We start from the raw sequence: 22280 nt of genomic DNA on the forward strand, positions 1-22280 counted from the left end.
GTTTTTTGAGTGATCTGATTAAATTCAGTTTTCTGCACCTTACCCTCATTATTCAAAGATATTGACTGCATGTCGTACAATTTGTATGATTATAAATATGTCCTTACTTTATATAATCTGTGTCCTGCGATAATTCACCAAGAGCATGCATTATGACTGATTGGGTTGGTACGATTTATCAATATCAAAACTTGGACGAATTTGCATGTGGATATTTATACACAGCACATAAAATACGTAATGGTTTGAATATAAATGGAGACCAAAGAAACGCACATTGGCAAATATTTTTATGGAAGAAAACTGAAGAATTCTCATAAATCTTGATGAACTTTTTATAGAAATATAGGAATCTAGCTTAAACACTAAACACAAATATTGTTGGTCTTTCAATGAAGATTTATTTTTCTCTCCTTAATCATAATCGGTACGTGGATTTCAAAAGACAGACCAAAACACTGCAACATTGCTACATCTAAAAAGTGTAAGTCCGGGGTAAGAGGAGGGGGAGGGGGGCGTTGGGCCTCCGTGGATCACTTGGTTAGCGCGCTAGCGAAGAGTAATGGCCCAGGAGCCTCTCACCAATGCGGTTGCTTTGAGTTCAAGTCCAGCTCACGCTGGGTTCCTTCCCGGCCGTACGTATGAATTTTATCTAGCAACCTGCGGAAGGTCGTGGGTTACCCCGGAGTTACGCTCCCACCATAATGCTGTATAAGTGAAATATTCTTGAGCACGGCGTAAAACACCAATCAAATAAGTCAAAAGTCAAATATAAAAAGTGTATGCTACCTGGTCACGCCTAACGAATCTAAGAAAGTATTCTCCACAGTTACTTTTGAATTACACAATTTTTACATGGTTACGTTTTCCTTTATTGACAGACGGCAATGGAGATACAGAAGAACGCAAATAATAAACGTGCGATTCTAGCAGCTGTTGGAGCGAGTTTGCTGACGGCATTAATTGTAATAGCCGTGGTTTTCTCCCTTTACTACGGTACTTACATATGTCAAGCCAGGAATACACCCAAAAACGAGGTAAGAGATGTTCTGATGGGATAAATATTTTCAAAAGAAAAAGATAACACACTTTTTCCCCTATTAATAACAATAACATTTCGAGCTAGTTTAGCCAACCGTTACACCCTCGATTGACTAGCCTCTAGTCTTGGCTTCAGGTGCTTTCACCAAGGAAACTCCCTCATCAGCCTGGATTCCTTGTTACACACCAAGGAAACTCCTTCACCAGGAAGAATTTCCCATTACAATCTTTCACAGACATCAAACTGTAGATAAAACGTACGTAGTATGTGTTTTATAAATCATTCAGGTACTAGGGCACAAAGACATTCCCTTTTTAAATCCAGTGCAATGCCCGAGGTTACAGGACTAAACGTGTTATTTCAGACAGCAGTAGCTAGCGATAATCCCAAACTTCACATCAGTTTGATCCAGAAGCCTGTAGGACATTTCAAGTCGACAGGCTACAGTAAGTTGCTGGATAACGCTTTCAGCGAGGGTCGATACTTTTTCGATAATCAATGACGGATGTTATCACCTCCATGTCTGCAGAATGTCTCCTGTCTAACGGCAAACAGGATCTTATAAGTTACAAAAGCAAAATTCATGGAACTGGGTCCAAGACTTGCTTCCAAACTGAAGAGTGAAGAGTATACCACAGAAGTTATAATTTCAGTCTAAAAATCGCCGACCGGTGCACTAATGAATTTGATTTCAATTATTTGTTTGCTAAACTATTTCATTAAGATGATGACTACAGCAGAAACCGAAACCGGTTTCACACTTCTTTAATAAACAGCAGGATCAAAGGAATGGTTCCAGTTCCAGTTATTCACCGATATGTTTTAATACAGATTCTTCCATACGTCATATTAAGAGGATATTTTTTGTTCTATTTTACCAATTGTATAGATTCATTTACTTTCAGAAATTCTCCTTGATTATCTCGGAGTCCCAATCCACGGGAAAGGTTGAGGTGAAGGACACAGAGCGGGTGATCATAACGGAAACCAGGACACCCAATCAGACACTCCATGACACCATGACTTTCCAGGACTTCAACAGGGTAAAGTGTCTTGTAATACGAAGCATGTTCTCCCTAGTTCTCCTGAGTCAAATCAAGGCCCTCGTCGCTCGACTGTAGCTTGTTGGTAGGCTTGTTGGGTCTCTTTTGTAAGTGAATTAAACGAAGGTGATATTAACCGTCAGTTCAACATTTACCGCCATAATCCGTTAAAAAGGTATGTTATAGGATGCACACCGGACGATTTCTTTACGGCCATACCAATGATTGCAAACTGTAACATCGAAACCACTATTAGTCCATGTTTAAGGATTGAATTTATTTGATTTTGTCGCCCAGAAAATACAAGCCATAAAAGACCTTAACAGGAACGAGTGTTTCATCTCCACTCTGGATATCCAGTTCGAGGAGGCTAAGGCAACGGCCCAGGGCAACCAAGTAAGTGTAAAAAAAATAAGATCTTGTGATATAAAAGAAATTACTTAAATATAAGCGTCAAGTTAGACATTCGAAAGGTGTTTGGAAAGCTAAACCGAGAGAAAAGTGTGTCAATGGCGGCGGTCAGTTATACTTGTAAGTAGCGAACGTGGAGAGCGGAACATACTCTGTCATGTCTATGGGTCGGGGGGTGGGGGGGGGGGTTAAAAAATCTGTACCACGCACATATGTATATTGGTTTGATTTGCAGACAACGTTTGACCTTGAAAACTACGACACTCGGACTAAAGTAAGATCAAAAGAGACTATCCCTTTTCAACTTGCGCAGCGAGCACTAGGTTCTCACGTGGTGGAGTTCTGCAGAAATCTGCCCATGTATTGGCTGAAGGACGCCAATGGCCCAGGTGCGTTTTCCACACTCATCGAATGCATGCAGGTCAATTGCTAGTACACATTTGACCCCTATGGCAAACCTGTGTAAAACAAATCCGAAAAAATTGTTCCGGTATGGATAAAAAAAAATACAAACAAAAAGTACATTTTAAAGAAACTAAAGACTACAGTCAAGAAAGTGTTTATTTTTTAGGACAAAGATAATCTCAACTATGGAACAGAAACACAATGTTCTGCCCTATGATTTCTTGGCTATTGCGACATCACAATAAAAGACCCGACCATCACTCATGATTCTTTCATATAGATCATGACTTTAGTTTGTATCTTATTAGCTAGTTTTACTGGTTATCGTTATATAGACAGATGTCCACTGGATTTCTTCTCATACATTATCACCCTTGTTCTTACCAACAAGCTGAATATAACCCATACAAATAAATATCTAAATAAATAACACGTGACATTCCCCAAATAATTTCAAGATTTTTCTGTACACAGTTTGAACGCAACCTACTAGCTGTAAATCACAACCACTGTTTGTAAGCCAAACCCATTGTTGTATTCTTCACAGACAACGTACAAGCACGAGGAAGGCGAGATTATATCCGGATCAAAGGAAAGATATTTGGTGTGAGGTTTGTCATAACCATTGAATGGTGATTACCTTTGTTGATGCCAACGGAGATGAACTGTCAACTGGCTTACCTGTAATAACCGAATTATGCGTCTACTTACCGAGCGAACAAACCCTAAAGGCTCAGATTTGAATTAATTCAAACTAACTTTTACCCTGTTTTGTATTCAACCAACGACAAATAAATATCAGCCATTGACGCATATCTTGTTATACAGTTGGTTCGTCTTTGTTGAGTGTGTAGACCTTGATCAGTGTGCTCATACGCCTATTATAAGTCCTGGTTGATTATCACCTTCCCATAGGGATTACCCTTTGACGGATAATTATCTTCCCAAAGGAATTATCCTTCGGCGGATTATTACCCTCCCAAGGGATTAACCTTTCACGAATTGTTACCCTGCCAAAGGGATTATCCTTTGACGGATCACAAAGTTGATACAGCAGGGGAGAGCAGCTAAAGTGACACATTGGTGACCCTTGCTGTTTGCCTCCAATATGGCGTGCAAGTATATACTTTATACATAGGAGAGTTTGCTAGTTATTCACGAAAGGCAACTCATATGACTCCGGTCGCCTTAGGTTTTCTCCAGGCTCAAAACTGACCCGCCATGGTGTCTGCGAAAAATAAGTGATTAATGGAGTTATTGGTGTTTTACAGAAATGTCTCCAGTGGGGTATTAAATATGCACATACGTGTGTTCATGGTAACCTAATAAACTCATGTCTTTCATGACACAATGTCCATGGTAATAAAGTTCAGAAACGTCCCTGTTAAATAAATACCCATTCATCTCGCGTAAGATACAATTTGACGTCATTCGTTGTTCGCGGAGGCTTATGGAGACCTGAGAACTGCATTGCGAAAGTGATGCTCTTATCGGGTCTAGGTCTGTACATCAGTAGGGAAGCTTGTGAGTAAGTTGCCAAGGGTCGGTGGCTAACCCCGGGTACCTCGGTTTCGTTTACAAGTGAAACATATTTGAGTATAATGTTTAAAAAAAATTTAATAAATGCACTACAAACTTAATGTGATAAATCCACAACAAGCTGATCTCAGTTTATAAATCAATGATTTTTTAAAAAATAGATGTACTAACACTCAGCAAAAAAAATTATTTCTATCCAAAGCAAACAAGATAAGGATATATTTTAATTAAGTGCAAGATAGTAGTAGATAATTCCATAGTGTGTCAACAATCCATTAAGTTTGTGTGGCATTATTATCCAGTCAGTGCCCCTTCGCTCGCCAGTTCGGGGGCAAATCTTGGATCTAAATGCACCAATTGCGTATGTGTAACCTCAAAGGTAATATCACTCAATATACCTATGTGGTATAAGGATGAACGGCACAACAAAGATTGACGGCGAAGAAGAAAAATAGTCAAAGGAATTATTTTTTTGTATTTATTTGATTGATGATTAACGCCATTCTGAAGAACATTTTACTGACGATGATACCTTGTTAGCGATCTTTACTATAACCTAAGCGGCTACAGTGTTTTTTGACATGATTGGTAACTCTGCAAATCATTATTTAATCAGTCTTATGGGTCCGTGGGACGTGTCATGTTAACGGCACTAATATCACCATGCTGCGTCACTGGAACCCTAAGCTCTCCAGTCTGTATGGAAACTGATATCACCATGCCGCACCTCTGGAATCCTAAGCTCTTCAGTCTAGGTGGAAACTGATATCACCATGCCGCGTCTCTGGAGCCCTAAGCTCTTCAGTGTAGGTGGAAAAAGAAAACATTGCAGCACGTCACACCAGAAACAAGAGCCACATAGGGCTGTAGAAAAAAGTAGTCTGACTGGTTAAAATCGATAACATGGAGGATTTCCTTATGATCTACGACTATCTATTTAAACCAAAAGAGCAATTTACCGTCCATAAATCTGTAAGAAAAAACATTTCTTTTACCTGTAATGCTAACACAGAGTAAGTTTAAGGCCGTAGCTACTAAATATATTTATGGCATAAGCCATACTTGTATCTGACTTGTTATCTGGCAAGAACAACCGTGAGTATCCATATTTTGATACAATACATTGTATGTTGAAATCCCGTGATCAAGAAGAAAATACATCAAGCTGTGTGTCATTGCCTTCACCCTTGTTTTCTATTTTTTTTTTTTTTTTTGGGGGGGGGGGGGGGGCCTTGGGTCAGTATTAAACGTATACGCCAATTATGTAATTTAGTTATAAATATAGACACTTTTTCTGGAATTTTTAAACATTTCCCGAGTTCAAGAAAGTCAGTGTAGAGTGTCGTAGACTTGTTTTTGCGAAAAGCACACACAAAATCATTTCCAAACGTTATTTTCCATGCCACGTGCAATGGTGCGTATCTCATGTCTGTAAAGTAGACAGTTTTATTTTAATACACAAAAATGACACACTGTTCTTTCCCATTAACTTAACTTTAGTTAACTTTAGGTGGAATTTTACTTACTGCTACTGATAAATTGCCGCCAAGCACTGTATACAAGAATGGTCTGTATATACTGGTACTGAGAGAAGTGTCGCCAAGTACGGTGTACAAGAATGGATTGTATATACTGGTACTGATAGAAGTGCCGCCAAGTACGGTGTACAAAAATGGATTGTATATACTTGTACTGATAGAAGGGCCGCCAAACACGGTGTACAAAAATGGCTTGTATAGAGAAATGAACTCCTGCTCGACATGTATAACGGGAAAAGCCACTTATTTATTTATTTATTTGATTGGTGTTTTACCCAGTTCCCTAAAACATTCCATTTATTCGACGGCGGTCAGCATTATGGTGAGAGGAGGCCAGCATCAGCTGGAATTGAACACATAGTGACCGCATTGGTGATACGTTATTTACAAAAATAGTCAAAACATTAGTTGTTTTGGTTTGTGTACATCGACATTCAACTGATAGTTTAATTCCGACCAAGCCACGAGAAGCTCCGCACAAAATTCAGGCAGAGTTTAAAAACACATATTATCCGAAGAATAATGTAGAACAATTCCATCTCTGAAGAATACAAAAGTCTTCTATCCATACATCTTTAGGAAAATGGCTACATAAACGTCGGAGAATAATCAAAGTTATTGCCTTGATCACACGTTCGATAATCCCCATCAACAAAACTGTTCACAATTATTCATACACAACCAAGTGGCCTTTCCTCACTGACGTTATTATTTGCATTTAATGAATTTTTAAAGAAATAGACTACAGTTCTAAGAATCGTATACATAAGAAAGGCTGTGAAAGAAGTATACCGCGTATTCTTCAATGTCGGGTTGGTATAACATTTTAGTATGGGTGAAGGGATCCCTTGTATAGGCCTATACTAGATACGGCGGACAGGCAGTGGAGGTTTGATAAGACCACCGGGTTAGTATTACACTGCTGCTTGGTGAAGCAGAGAGACTTTCATGTCTCCGGCTTGGGTAAATAAAATGTCTTTTCCGTAAAAAGTATATATGTGCCGTGTAAACTTTATGCACACATAGACTGAGCTAGTTGAACTCGAATTTCTCACAAACAACATCGGTTTCTGGGCGAATATATACTGACGTCCAAAAGAAATTATACAAATGTCATTTTAACTTGTTTCATTTGGACACGCATGCATCTTTGTGTGAGTGTTCACGAAAATGTTTCTCTCATCATGGAGTCTCATCTAGTTCTCACCATCATAAAACATCAGATATGAATACATATCTCTTGCATATGCCTCATGCTGTTGCCATTGTTCGGTCGTCTCTCAAAGCCTTAGTAAAGTTTCTTTTGGACGTCAGTATATTTAAATTCGTGTTCAGTGGTTAATGTAGTACACACAATGAACTTGTTTAAGTACTCCCCAGTTTTCATTGTGGCGATTTTGTACCCATGCGATTAATGTTCTTCTGCATTAAAAGAGATTATGATTGTAAAATGTGATTCGTTTTGAACCGTGTGACCCTTTGGCTAAGGAAAACGTCAAAATGACTGGAATCCTTGTGTTTGAATGATAGCACACATGGATTTCTATCATCACTGGTTTTGATATCAAACGATGGCTTTACAAGTATGGCTCTGGAATGAAAAGTGTTGAAGCAGTGGTGGAAATTACTCGGTAAAAACGCCATTTGGTATCTCAAATCATTATACTTCAGTATCAGGACTATCCGCCCTGAGCTTGGGTGACAGCCTAAACCTTTCTCAGATCACCTCTTCTGATACTCTGATGGGGAAAGTCGCTTCCAATCCTTGCGCTAGACAACTCCCAGTAGGGCCAGATTAGATACAGGTGGATTCCCTTTCTTGCACACGACCACTCTCACATGGACTGAAGGTTAACCTCGTTTAGCTCCGGTCTAAGTTACGGCGTGTAAATGTACATACTTGGATGGAAAGTTAAGCGTGCTTTGTTAACTCCTGTATGTTAGGCTTTCATGCAAGGACTGAATGTTAGGCCTTTTTTAACTTTCTAGTTTAAGATATGGTGTGTACATGGACATACTCAGATTGAAGTTAAACTTTTTTCGCTGATGTAAATTGGGCTGTTCAACGAAGTTGCGTGTTTACGGGAGTGGGGTGTATATTTGCATTCCCCTATCATTTTGGTGTGTCTAACACGATTCTGTTCTCGTTTCTCCTCCCACATTGCTACTCCAATTTTAATGAAGCCATCCATTTGGCCTATTTTCTGAACTTTTGTATGCTGAAGCTTTATAGCTATTGGGTAATTACTTTCATGATTACACCCATTTAAGACATTGAGTAATTCTGTTTTATCACGTATTCAGATTTTGTCCATGTAACAACTCCTAAAGAACTAACATTTCCATGAAACACAGGATACATCCTTTCTCTCATCTATTGTGTTTGCTTAAGTTTGATTACATTCGGGTAAATATTTTATTAATTATTTTAGTAATCACTCCCGTTCAGGTACTTAATGCAATAATGGGTCCCTGGAACTTTGTGTATATTTTTTACATCATTTAAATATCTAAGCCCTTAATAATAATGAGAGTTATCTATACTAATCTGTAAATAGACAAACAGGGCGTTTTTCTTCTCCACCGCATCAGCAACGGCTCCGGACATAGTTTGCTGGAACGATGGCGTCATCCCTGGTACAGTTTTTCTTTCTACTTTAAAGGAAAATGGACAAATGAAAATAATAAAATATGTTCAAAAGCAATGACAATGCCTTTTGATATTGTTCTGTTATGTGCTTTCATAGATGCACAAGGATTTGAGTTTTCTCTTGCCCTTTACTGTTATGAGTTCTTCCATACTAATCCAAGATCGTTACTAGTATTCCAAAAACATGTACGGCATTTAGATAATATCAGTATGCCGTATTTGGGCTTCCGTAGATTTTTGCTACATGACATTTTGGAGGTATGAGTTTTATTTATTCCACAATAAATGCTATGTTTAAGAAATATTACTACTCTGCCAATAGAGATTGCTTCGCATTGTGTGAAAAAAAATATTTTCTATCAAAGCAGCAAGTTATGATTGTTCCATTCAACATTCAGGCTTTGCAAAATTAACCCGCAGGACATGTGAAAAAGCAGGTAGATAGCTCGGTCTCTAAACTTACATCATCTGAAAATCTCCATTACTCATGACTTAAACTTGACACAAGAATCATCAAAAGACGTTCTACAATATAACTCCACTTCATCAGCAACAGCTCCAGACATAGCTTGCTGGAGCGATGACGTCAACCCTGGTGTCTATTAAAATTAAGGGTTATACAATATTTATGGCACGGACTAAAGTGAAAACACATATTCCGTTATTTACTGTGTTACTGTGCACCAGACATGACCGAACAATAATTGTCTGAAATGGCATGTCTGTTTTTGTGATGGTTAGTCAGGGAGAATAAATCTAGGGGCGTAAACAGTCGGTTTAGAGTTAATTCCCCTGAACGGTTCAATCACTGTCTGTGCATATACTATACATCACGGGGACAACATATGTTCTGTCCTCCCACAATTTTCTACGATGTCATGTCCAAAAAATACACCACCGTGAAAGACAATTGCTTTCTTCACTGTTTTGAATCGGATGTTAAATCATTTCGTTTAATTTGTAACGCAATGTAATTTTAGCCTCGAGGAAAAGCATTAATGTCGTCATTTCATCATGGTATTTGAAATGTTGAATTTGCAGAATAGGTTAATGTAACTCGGCATTCGAGCGGACTGAAAGCTCACGTCTATTCCTTCCCCTGGAAGACCTTTTATTCTCCTCACAGCAGTATTAGCCCTATTTTATGTCATATTTTCAGCAAGGCGATAATACTTACAAACGATGCTTATGATTTATGAAGCCAGGTGTGCATATTTTCTATTACAAAGTACATAAGAATATAAATATCAAGATTACCAAGGTTTTTATCATAATGCAATCGATTTTTTTGTGGATGCTTCTACCCAATGGTGCGTAGCTATTTGCATATAAAAGATCACTCAGCGAGGTGCTCGATGTTTCCAGGCGGAAGTATTTTTTTTCATTACGATAGCTGAGCATTTGCTCGGCCGTTCACAGGGTAGCAAATGCAACCCATAGTACACGGATTGAGAATTTACTATTTGCATTTAAAGGACCACTGCCCACAATTTCATCTTTTCCCACCGCAACGATTTACCACTCTAAAACATACAAAGTGTTTCCTCGCTAACCTTTATGCATCCAATAAACAGTCTATCCGTTACAGCATACCAATATTGGCCTGTTTTTGTTGACTTAATTGCTAGTTCTTAGCACTACATATTTTCAGACTAACATATGTGTATGATAATAGTGTTACTTTACTATATTTGGGTTCAGGTGTCAGCAATTGAGCGTATCACCTCACCTGATCATTATAACGTAATGCGAACTGCTTGATCTGGCGTGGTACTGGTGTTCTCTGAGCGCTTTGTTTGAAGAGCAGTCATCTTAGGTTGTGTAGATACCCTTTACAAGAAGATTGTGTTTGTGATATTCTCTCAGGGGATGGGTATGTAGTAAAACCGCCATTTGGTGTGTGAGGCAGGTGACTTTATATGTGGTGTGGTGTGCGTTTTGGTGCGTGAGGCAGGTGACTTTACATGCATTGGAGTGTACCTTTTAATCAATACATCATAGTCCACATGTATATATATGATGATCATAGAAATACTTCTATCTAAAAACACAACTAAAAGAGAGAATGAAATGATCAGCTAAATAAATAATCCCTTGCCTGGTCCGTAATTGATGTGTCTTGCTGCAAACATTTAAGAAATATTTTCTTGTCTCAAATATTTACAAAATATATGACTACATGGGAAGGTCTTGCTGCAATCTGCGAATGGTCGTTTTCCTCCCACCATAATGCTGGCCGTCGTCTTATAAGTGAAATATTCTTGAGCACGGCGTAAAACTCCAATCAAATAAATAAATCAAATATACATCAGTGGCGTCGGCAGGAAATTGAAAATGCGGTCTGGGTCAGCTATCACAGTACGACGAGGGTCCAGGGGGGCTCCATATGTTTCGTAAGGTCTGCAAATCTACATAGCCGTAAACAGTCTTCAACCATCTTTGGGCAATCTTGGAGATGTTGTTCGAAGAGTGGTAAAAGTGACATGTTGAAGATTAAAAGTTTTAAGAGTTTACCCAAAAACACTGGACAGAGCCGAAACACACGACCATCCGCAAAATCCTGGAAGACCTTTAAAGCGTACGACCGGAAATAAAGCCAGCATGAACTGGGCTTGAACTTTACAGCTACCGCATTGGTAAGAGGCTCCTGGACCATTACTCGAGCTGGCGTGTTAACCCCTCGGCCATGGAAGACACAGGTGCAAATGTAGTAGACTGATAGGTGTAACTGCAAAACACAGGTGTGGGTAAATGTAGTAGACGGATAGGCGTAACTGTATTATGGTATTGGTCAGATCCTTCTACCTGCCAGCCCGACATCAGGCCCAATGTGATCAGCGGTAGCCCATTTGTTAAAGTACATGTATCAGCAGTTAAGCCAAGCATTATCTCTAGCCTAGGATAAGCTCATCAGTTTTGCATCAGGACAAGATTTATTTATTTATATGTATTTATTTTTTGAATGTTTAATGCTATGTTCCAGAATGTCTCCTTGCGAGTGTCCGCCACAGTTTATTGCCACTTAAGTAGCACGAAAAGCCAGAGCAGGGTAACCTACAAACTCCCTGGCCGAGACTGGAGTTGAACCCGCACCTCGTGTATACTGCCGACTGAATATATTTAATTATTTATTTCATTGGTGTTTTACGCCGTACTCAAGAATATTTCACATATACGACGGCGCATAGCATTACCGTGGTAGGAAACCGGGCAGAGCTCGGGGCAAACCCACGACCATCCGCAGGCTGCTGCAAGACCTTCTCACTTACGGTCGAAGAGTAAACCTGCATGAGCCGGACTTGAACTTATAGCGACCGCATTGCTGAGAGACTCCTGGGGCAATAGGCTGAGCTAGCGCGCTGACCAGCTGAGCCACGAAGGCCCAGGAGAGTGAATGACAAGCCCTTTAACTACCCGGCCGAAATTAGTTGCCCATGTTAAGATTTAGGCCTATTAATCAAGAGCAGATTTTTAGTGGTCTGGAAAAAGAGTCAAACTGAATTGTGCATAAGTGTTCTGATTTGTTCACCTTTATTTTTTTTATTGACTTTGTGTCTCAAGAAGGTAAATTCTGTCTAAATGGTGATGGTCAGGTCTGTGTTATAGGAAGCATACAATACAAAATCTGGAACTCTGGTTGCTAAAAGATTGTGGATCAGAATATCCGGGTTCAATTTCCGGTTACAAGTTACAAGCGACGTGTACTGCCAAAGAGACATATAAGGACACCCGTGATATCGAAGGCTGTCTAAAGTGGGACCCTTTATAAAAAAAAAGCCATTATGTTCTTGACATACTTTACGATTTAATATAAGATGCAACATTCTTCTTGTTTGACAAGTATTTTTACAAAGTAACTTTGCCTGTATCAATGGGCGTATGGTATAACGATGAGTTTTTCGTGTGCCTCTTATTTTTGCAGCGTGTCTTTTAAAATATCTTTTGAAGGTAGCTTAATCTCATAATACATGCAATCGAGTCTCTCATGGCTGTGTTGGTCGTCAGCACGCCTCTTTGTAATTCCTGTCTAGGCAGCGTATACCATTCTCAAAGACAACAGCCTATAAGTGCGACCTCACTGGCTAACAGGTGTCCCATATCGGCAGCGTAGATCATTATCAAAGGCCACAGCCTATAAGTGCAACCTCACTGGGACCAGGCGTCTCGCAACGGCAGTGTAGACCATTCTCAAAGGCCACAGCCTATATGCGCGACCTCACTGATCAACAGGTGTCCTGTGACGCCAGCGTATACTATTATCAAAGACCACAGCTTTTAAGCGCAACCTCAGTGACCAACATGTGTCCTTAGGTTGCAGCGTAGATCATTATCAAAGACCACAGCCTATAAGAGCGACCTCACCGGCCAACAGGTGTCATGTAACGGCAGCGTAGACCATTATCAGTCCTCAACCTGTACGAGCGACCTTACTGGCCAAAATGGTGTGCCATAACGACAGTATAGATCATTATCAAAGTCCACAGCCTTTAAGTGGGAGGCTTTAAGTGGGTTTGCTCCCAGATCTTCCTGATTTCGTTGTGAACGCTCTAACCACTACACAACAGAAAGTATCGATCAATGCTACTAAAACTAACTTCTCCATGGCTTAGTTACGCCGCTGTTGTCTGGCAAAAACGCGGATATACAGACGCCATTTTTTAAAACCAGATCTCGTTTATATGTGACGTGGGATATTCGGAATCTACATTAATTTCGCTGTCAGCATGACATATGCACGATTTTATCAGCAATGTTTTCGGAATCAGTCGATGACGAAATTAGGTTTAAAGGTTGTTCCGTAAAAGCCGTCGTAATTACCGCATGCAGCAATTAGGATCTCACGTTTTTTTGGTTGTGCGACAAGGCACGACAGACAGTACGTGGGTAAGGGGAAGTAACTCTCCCCGCACTCTGCCCAACTTCTTCCACCTATAAACCCGACCAATGCTACACAAAATTAAATATTCCTAAGTACGGCTTTAAACCACATGTACTACTTATATAATAATAGCACGGTTATACTCTTGTTGATAGACACAAGTCTGTGCTTTACACTCTGTACTATGTCACATAAAGGGGCCTCCGTGAGCGGGGCGAATGTTTAGTTTGCCAGCGCGGCACAATGACCCAGGAACCTCACACCAATGCGGCTGTTGAGAGTTCTAGTCCAGTTCATGCAGGCTTCCTCCCTCTTGGTAGCAGTGATGAGGAATATGTTCATTCGGCTTCTTTGTCTAGGGGAATTTGTTCACAAGTCCATGTATGGATTAATCTATGTCAGCAATGTAAAATATGAAACAACAAAAAACAAAAATAAAAAAAATGTCTGATCCACTGACTTACTTACCACTTTGTCCAAATTTGTGTTCTTTGTCAATTTTAGTCCCGTCATTCTGTACAAATATGTGCTGAGTTTTACAGAGATGTGAACAGTGTTCCGAATTAATTTAAAACTGACAAAGCAAGGTCACATTTTATATCGCCAAGGCCATGTGCTTTCGTGCAACGGACAAGGCTAGATAGATTCGGCCAATCAGATCCTATTAGGCTTGAAGTAGGCACATGATTGGTGCTTTGCTATCTAATGATCCAACCGTACTCTACTATAAACGCACTGCAGAGGTACGGTATAGGCCATACTGTTGCACACTCCACTGACGCCACATGTAACACGTGTGAAACAACACGTATAAGGTATTCTGTATGTTGTTCACGTCACTAGCGTCGCATGTAATGGATGAAATAGCTTCTATAAGCTGTTGCGTTGTACACGTCAATGGCGTCGCATTTCACACAGAGTGAAAATGCCCCATAACCTGGTGTGTTATACAGGTCACTGGTGCCGCATGTAACGCGTGTGGAACAACACGTATAAACCATTCTGTATGTTGCTCACGTCACTAGCGTCGCATGTAACGGATGAAAAAGCTTCTATAAACTGTTGCGTCGTACACGTCGGTGGCGTCGCATTTCACACAGAGTGAAAATGCCCCATAATGTAGTGTGTTGTTCAGGTTACTGACACCGAATGTAACACGTGTGAAACAACACGTATAAGCTATCCTGTATGTTGTTCTCGTCACTAGCGTCGCATGTAACGGATGGAATAGCTTCTATAAGCTGTCGCGTCGTACACGTCGGTGGCGTCGCATTTCACACAGAGTGAAAATGCCCCATAACCTGGTGTATTGTACAGGCTACTGACACCGCATGTAACACGTGTGGAACAACACGTATAAGCTATTCTGTATGTTGTTCTCGTCACTAGCGTCGCATGTAACAGATGGAATAGCTTCTATCAGCTGGTGTATTGTACACGTCAATGGCGTCGCATTTCACACAGAGTGAAAATGCCCCATAATGTAGCGTGTTGAACAGGTTACTGACACCGCATGTAACACGTGTGGAACAACACGTATAAGCTATTCTGTATGTTGCTCACGTCAGTAGCGTCGCATGTAACAGATGAGATAGCTTCCATAAGCTGTTGCGTCGTACACGTCGGTGGCGTCGCATTTCACACAGAGTGAAAATGCCCCATAATGTAGTGTGTTGTACAGGTTACTGACACCGCATGTGACACATGTGGAACAACACGTATAAGCTATCCTGTATGTTGTTCTCGTCACTGGCGTCGCATGTAACGGATGGAATAGCTTCCATCATCTGGTGTGTTGTACACGCCAATGGTGTCCCATTTAACACAGAGTGAACATTCCCCATTACCTTGTGTACTGTACAGGTTACTGACACCGTATGTAACACGTGTGGAACAACACGTATAAGCTATCCTGTATGTTGTTCATGCCACTAGCGTCGCATGTAACAGATGGAATAGCTTCTATCAGCTGGTGTGTTGTACACGTCAATGTCGTCGCATTTCACACAGAGTGAAAATGACCCATAACCTGGTGTGTTGTACAGGTCACTGGCGCAGCATGTAACACGTGTGGAACAACCCGTATAAGCTATTCTGTATGTTGCTCACGTCAGTAGCGTCGCATGTAACGGATGAGATAGCTTCTATAAGCTGTCGCGTCAAACACGTCGGTGGCGTCGCATTTCACACAGAGTGAAAATGCCCCATAATGTAGTGTGTTGTACAGGTTACTGACACCGCATGTAACACGTGTGGAACAACACGTATAAGCTATTCTGTATGTTGTTCTCGTCACTAGCGTCGCATGTAACGGATGGAATAGCTTCTATCAACTGGTGTGTTGTACACGCCAATGGTGTCGCATTTAAGACAGAGTGAAAATGCCCCATAATGTAGTGTGTTGTACAGTTTACTGACACCGCATGTAACACGTGTGGAACAACACGTATAAGCTATCCTGTATGTTGTTCTCGTCAATAGCGTCGCATGTAACGGATGGCATAGCTTTTATAAGCTGTTGCGTTGTACGAGTCAATGAGGTGGCATTTCACACAGAATGAATATGCCCCATAACCTGATGTGCTGTACAGGTCACTGGCACCGCATGTAACACGTGTGGAACAACACGTATAAGCTATCCTGTATGTTGTTCACGTCACTAGCTTCGCATGTAACGGATGGAATAGCTTCTTTAAGCTGTTACTTTGTGCACATCAATGGCGTCGCATTTAACAGCTAATATCTGCCATGAGATGGTGTATTGTACACGTCACTAGCCCTGCATGTAGCACGGGTTGAAATGCACTTATAATCTGTCCACTGTGCCTTCGTGGCCCTGTAGTCAGAGTACTAGTCAAGAACTATGACCCAGGAGCCACTCACCAAAGGGGTTGCCTTGGAAGGTAATTCCAGTACCCTGCGGAAAGTCGTGAGCCTCCCCAGGAGAGAGAGCCCGGTTTTTTCTCATCATAATACTTACCGCCGTCGTGTAAGTGAAATTTTCGTGAGAATGGCTTAAAACATCAGCCAAATTATTAAATACAGAAAAATATACATGTAACGCGGTTGGAACAACACCTAGAGGTTGTTATGTTATGCACGTCGCTGACGTCGTATTTAACACTTTTAGTCTAAAATTTATATTAAGGTAATCCGTTTCACACGTCGCTGGCGTCGCATGTCACACCGTGGGAATAGTATTAATAAGCTCTTATAAACAGACATGAGAACGTAACAGAGATATTGATACTTTGATATCTTCGGCTTCATTTATTCTAAAATTCACCATAAACATAAAGTTGTTTGTTGAAAAACAAAATAAATACAACTTTTTCCAAGTCAGTGAGATAACATAGCGATATGGTCATGTCACAAATATGCTCGTCATGGAGATGCCAACGGTATATGACGCAATTTAAAAATAAGAAATATCCCTTGGGAATACTTTGTGAAATCTAATAGTTAATCCCAACTGCTTCGTTACATTAGGTTAAAAGCCAGTAAAAACATTGCATTGCTTACGATTGCTTAACATGTGACTGGCCTCTCGCCTATAGGGGTGGTAGGCTTACCCCCTTTAAGTTAGGCATTGCTCCATATATCAATTTGCCTCTTCACAATTCCTCAGGGAATAAAATGAAAACTCTCTTGGATGAAGCTGGATTAATTGACTTATTCATTATAAACAGTTAAATTTGTTTGCTACATTTCATTAAGTTAAAATCTAATGGAAATTTCGCAAGACACACGGGCATGTAAACACGCTACTGTGTCTCCCCCGGGTGGTATCCTTTCCAGTTCAGCCCTGAGCCTCAGATCAACTTGCCTTTTCACGATTCCTGCAGAGGTAGAATGAAAATACATTGGGATGAAGATTGATTGATTGACTGAGTGACTGATTGCTTAAGTGTCTGTTCAGTGTTCACTACTTTAACACACGAGTTAGACTTTTGACGGTGTAACCCTTCACAAAACACTAGAAAAAATGAAAACGTATAATAATAAATCGTGGAACTAAGCTAAGCACAAAAGGCAATCAATCATGTAAATGGCGCACCTGTCTCTGTGATATCGAACCAATGAGCTGGAACTGCGTCACAAAACTGGTTCAACTTGGGCCCCAATTCTGATGACGTCATATTGCGGAACTCTCCTTTGCCTTGCTTCAATGGCTGAAGGTCGAGCGTTTTACCCTGAAAGAGATGGAATACATATGTATAAAATACACTTATCTATTTAGTTGACTAATACAGCATTTACAATCAAAGTATTTTTTCATTAAGAATAAAATGAGAAAGATGATTAACATTTGAAACTTCATATCTTTATGTTATCTTTCATGTTATATGTGAACATTGTGTAAATCCGGAAGCTGTTTGCCCCTGAGATAAAACAGAAAGTTTATTGTCACAAGAAAATAACTGAAATCTTTACAATCTTTACAAAAGGTAACACGTTTGCGTATTTTGATCTATAAATTAAGAATAAGAATCAAGGTATATCTTTTTGAAGTGTATAGTTGAATAGGTCTCTACAACACAGAGATTCATAAGTATATATGGGGCTGACTTACTCGTCTGTCTTCCAACATCTGCTTGACGGACCAGAAATCCGGGATTTTCACCTTGGTAACCAAGCACATGTCCCTATTAAAGTCTCTCAGCGCCACGTAACCCTAGTTGGACAGAAACCACACCAAATCATATCAGCACATCGCTGTACGCACGCCCCACAAACCAAGACTACAGACACTTACAGCTGTTACTGAGGAAGGCTTTGCTATTCATTATGAACTCATATTTATCCCAAGCATGTAACAATCACGACTGGAGACTATGACCAGCAGGCTTAGCCACCTATGTTTCTGCGGGTTTTAGCTTTGCCTTCACTATGAAGCTAATTGTACCATAATGCTATCTCCTTGTAACAGACCGGTCTCAATATTTCTAGTGCTGTCTCACTGGAATATCAAGTTGAAGATACTACACATGGCGCCCCACCTAGTCAGAGTATGAAGACAATGAGTGGGTCCGAAAAGAGGAAATGTTAAATAATTTAAAAGCCTTTAGTATGATCTAATATAAGATGTGTGTCTATACATTGGATGTGTTAACGACTCAGATAGCGCAGTGCAGAGTATGTTATATTATAATACTGTTTGGATATCTATAGACATTTCTACTCACTAATTTAAAGTCATGAAGGGCCATGGAGTTTTCCTCGCTAATCTTGTACGCCTCCGCGGACACCATGAGAATCGTTTCTTCTTTGTCATCAATCAAAACTGACTCGTGGATGTCCACATCTCCAGCTTTACGGATCCACGATACCCACTGAGAAGACAGAAATACCGACAACAAATCAGAAGACTAGATTTGGAACATCGAAAGAATACATTTCTTTACTTATCTGATTGGTGTTTCACGCCAAGGACCAACAGTTTGTTGTCAGCCATTCCAAAGTGCGACCGGAGAGAAATCCAGCATGAGATGGACGAACTCACAGCGATCGCAATGAAGGACGAAAGAATATAACTACACAAGACAAGCATACATTGACAGCAAACGATTTATTGACATATTTCCTGAATTTTTTCACGTTCGCTCGTGGAAATTCAAAAGGAAATCTACGTTTGTGAATTCTTGAACCTTAAAGCTGAAAATGTATGCACGTGATTGGCCTGCTTTGGAACGCCGTACAAGTTTCAATGACAATATCTGAAAAATCCAAAAATCTTCCTCATGTACACTCGGAAGATGAAAAACACTTCAAAATTTTACTGTATTACAGCCACACATTGTAAGAAAATAAAGAAATAAAATAAAAGAATGATCATTGTACTCTACCTCGGGTTTCTCTGGTTTATTTTCTTGAAGATAGAATACGACACCGAAGACAATGGAGCCAAGGACCAGTGCCGTAGAGAGTGAAGCAACCGCAGCTATAAGAAATGGACGCCTCCGCTCTCCTCTACTGGGTAGATCTCCTTCCGGATATGTCTGGAAGATTACAAAATTGGTAGTGGGTTTTTATTTTTATTTGTATTTACTCATATATCTGTTCTTCCATTTTATATTGCATACCGGTAAGGAAAGAAAGTTTATCTTAATGTCTGTTGTCGCAACACCATCACCGATAGTAAGATCGTCACCTCAAAATCACGAATTGCAAAAGACTGAATCGAATAGCACTCCCTAGATTCTCAAACGCTTTACTTAGAACATTGTCGATCTAAGCTTTAAAATGATGCAACATGTGAAATGTTGACAAATCTGGTTCAACCAAGACTTACCCATTTATACGAATCCGACTTTTCTGCCGTTTTTGGTCCTGTCATGTTTGCAACAACGCTATAGTTTCGGTAGCTGAGAGGACTTTCAGCAGATTGGATCCAGTCAACAAATGGATATAAGAATCCAACAGAACAGTCCGCTTTTATATCATTCTTTCAACGTTCCTTAATCCATCAATAGAAATAGTATCAGCAAAGTTAAAGAATCTGATTTGTTTAGCAGCGTCCAATCAGAGATGTCTGACACAGTTCATGTCTGAGACCGAATTTGGCTTGTTTGCAAACAATCTAAAGAGAGAATTTCCACAACTCCATTTGCATACACACAAAAAACTTTTTTCTGAATTCATAAACTCTTGAATGTGCAGAAGATAAAGGAGGACGTGAGACTAAAGCAGGTGGAATTAGAAGGGTACACGTGTAAACTAAAGGCAGTAAACAGCACGGGTGCCTTGACTGTGACTGTCACTGACTGGGCCCGAGAACATATCCACTGGAGCCGGCGTGTGTGTCACATTACATTGTTTACTGTCTGCACAGACGACAGATTGCGTCATAAAATGACCCGGATCTTGATGTTTGTATGTTACTATACGGAACCCAGATAAATGACTGCGAAAAAGGATACGTGTTCAGGGTAGGCACACGAATTAGAAACTCCTGGTCCACTAGAGAAACTTTTAAAGAAAGAAAAAGTAAGAAAGGATGATAGAAAAGCATAGTTTTAAATCTGTTAGTGTCTACTGAGTGACGTGATTACAGTATGTGTTGAATGTATATGTATTTGTAAAATGAATGATGGAGTTTCTGACCACCCTGCATGCGGCGGCCAGCATTATGGTGGGAGGAAACCGGGCAGAGCCCGTGGAAAACCGACGACCATCCGCAGTTTGCTGAAAGACCTTCCCACGTACGGCCGGAGAGGAAGGCAGCATGAGCTGGTCTTGAACTCACAGCGACCGCATTGTTGAGAGGCCTCTGGGTCATTATATTTATCCCATAAAGACATTTCTGCCTTAAGTATAAAAAACCTACAAAACCTTCGTCATAATGATTAAGTGTTGGTAATTAAGTTGAAATTTTGCTGCGTTCATTTAAAATCACATTTATGAAGTGATAAATATTTACATTCATTGAGCCCAAAACTAAGCTTTTAAACTGTGTATCAAATTTTGACTTCAGTCAGCAATGGTTTTGTACAATCGAAGACTTATTTACAAGCTTCAACTTATTTATTGTTTTTTTATTAATTTTGCATTAATACAATTTACTCTGGGGAAACCCATTTAACACTGGGGAAAGACAGGACCATCCACAAGTCCCTAGCAGACCTTCCCACGTCCGTCCGTGGGGGAATCCAAACTTGTATGCTTAAGGAAAAAACAAAAGTAAATACCTCACAATTAAAGTATTAAATATTGGACAAACAAGTATAAACTGTAGCTTATCCTCCAGAGACCGGTGGTTCAAAACCGTCCTAAGATTTGATTTTAGACTTAACTTTCAACCAAGTCTTCACTTTTGATCTCCGCAGAACTGTATTAGTCGCTAGGTTTTGCAGAAACAACCTTACCTATCTTGGGTGATTATGTCTCCTTTTAAGATTTTGACTTCAAACTATGCTCGAATGCGTGTATAGTCTCAGATGTCGACGACGCGTACAAAGGGCACTGAATTGCGTGTGGAGACAAATTACAATACTTTAACATACAAGAAGCCTCTTGGGCTTGTTTGTCCCTCAGTGAAGAAATCTCGGTCAAATGTACTGGTCCCAGCTATGTACACTCAACAAAATTATAGAAACACGAAGCAGTTTTATATTGCTTTCCATCTATATTAAATAACGTGTTAACTCAACATTTAGGATAAATATCCATTATAAATTCTGGCCTCAACTGCCACCAGATTTTCACATTTTGGAGCAATAATCCATGAGCCGTGGCAAAGGCGAAAGCAGCATGGTCACTAAATCACAGTTCACAGCATTCAGTGCCGAGACTGTCCACCGTTAGCATAACTAACAGCGCGAACTGTGATTACCCACCTTTCTGTTTTCTCGCTGCCATAGCTCCTGTAGTATTGCCCTGAAATATGAAAATTTGGTGGAAATTGAAGCCACTATTGATTATGTACACTTATCCTAATTGTCGAATAAACAATATAAAATTGCTTGGCGCGTTTATATTTTTGTTGAGTGTAGCTCATAGAGTACAGCTCGTAACTTGATCGTGTGTAGAGATTGTAGCCTTGAAGAGAGCGAGGGGAGGGGGAGCCAAAGTCACAGACAGCTGTTACATCTGTAATGATCACGTGGCATACTCTGACTCTATTTACCACTCTACATCCGGGTTACGTGTAACGACGGAAGTCAAACAGCTAGTCAGAAAATAGGGATAAACAAAATAATACCGAAGGTAATAGCAAAGTTTGTGTATATAATCTACAGACATGGACACATGGGATCAAATTAATGTTATGATC

General features: G+C 40.1%; 2 protein-coding genes across 4 annotated transcripts in view; one reads left to right on the forward strand and one right to left on the reverse strand.

Moving 5' to 3' along the window:
- LOC135480212 (uncharacterized) overlaps positions 1-20310 on the reverse strand; it is a 37360-nt gene extending 17050 nt beyond the window's left edge. The window contains exons 1-6 of one of the 3 annotated variants that reach the window (XM_064759986.1): positions 19800-20235; positions 19354-19506; positions 18694-18840; positions 18081-18182; positions 17565-17700; positions 16751-17346 (exon numbers count right to left, since the gene is read on the reverse strand). In XM_064759986.1, coding sequence (XP_064616056.1) covers positions 17225-17346; positions 17565-17700; positions 18081-18182; positions 18694-18840; positions 19354-19506; positions 19800-19844 — 705 coding nt within the window. In that variant the 5' untranslated portion in view covers positions 19845-20235 and the 3' untranslated portion in view covers positions 16751-17224. Of the gene's footprint in view, positions 1-16750; positions 17347-17564; positions 17701-18080; positions 18183-18693; positions 18841-19353; positions 19507-19799 lie in introns of those variants that run through there. The other 2 variants (XM_064759987.1, XM_064759988.1) reach the window with 2 other exon arrangements.
- On the forward strand, positions 888-3699 carry LOC135480348 (uncharacterized). Its single transcript, XM_064760176.1, has 5 exons — positions 888-1037; positions 1948-2085; positions 2383-2481; positions 2732-2885; positions 3449-3699. The coding sequence occupies exons 1-5, from the start codon at positions 888-890 to the stop codon at positions 3535-3537; spliced, it is 630 nt and encodes a 209-aa protein (XP_064616246.1). The 3' UTR covers positions 3538-3699.
- Positions 20311-22280: the final 1970 nt, after the last annotated feature.

The sequence above is a fragment of the Liolophura sinensis genome, chromosome 13, assembly GCF_032854445.1.
Source record: "Liolophura sinensis isolate JHLJ2023 chromosome 13, CUHK_Ljap_v2, whole genome shotgun sequence".
Classification (NCBI taxonomy): Eukaryota; Metazoa; Mollusca; class Polyplacophora; order Chitonida; family Chitonidae; genus Liolophura; species Liolophura sinensis.

Coding starts and splice junctions, on each gene's coding strand:
- LOC135480348 (XM_064760176.1), top strand. CDS start 888: ATGGAGATACAGAAGAACGCAAATAATAAACGTGCGATTCTAGCAGCT. Junction 1,038..1,947: donor GGAATACACCCAAAAACGAG/GTAAGAGATGTT, acceptor ATTTACTTTCAG/AAATTCTCCTTGATTATCTC. Junction 2,482..2,731: donor CAACGGCCCAGGGCAACCAA/GTAAGTGTAAAA, acceptor TTTGATTTGCAG/ACAACGTTTGACCTTGAAAA.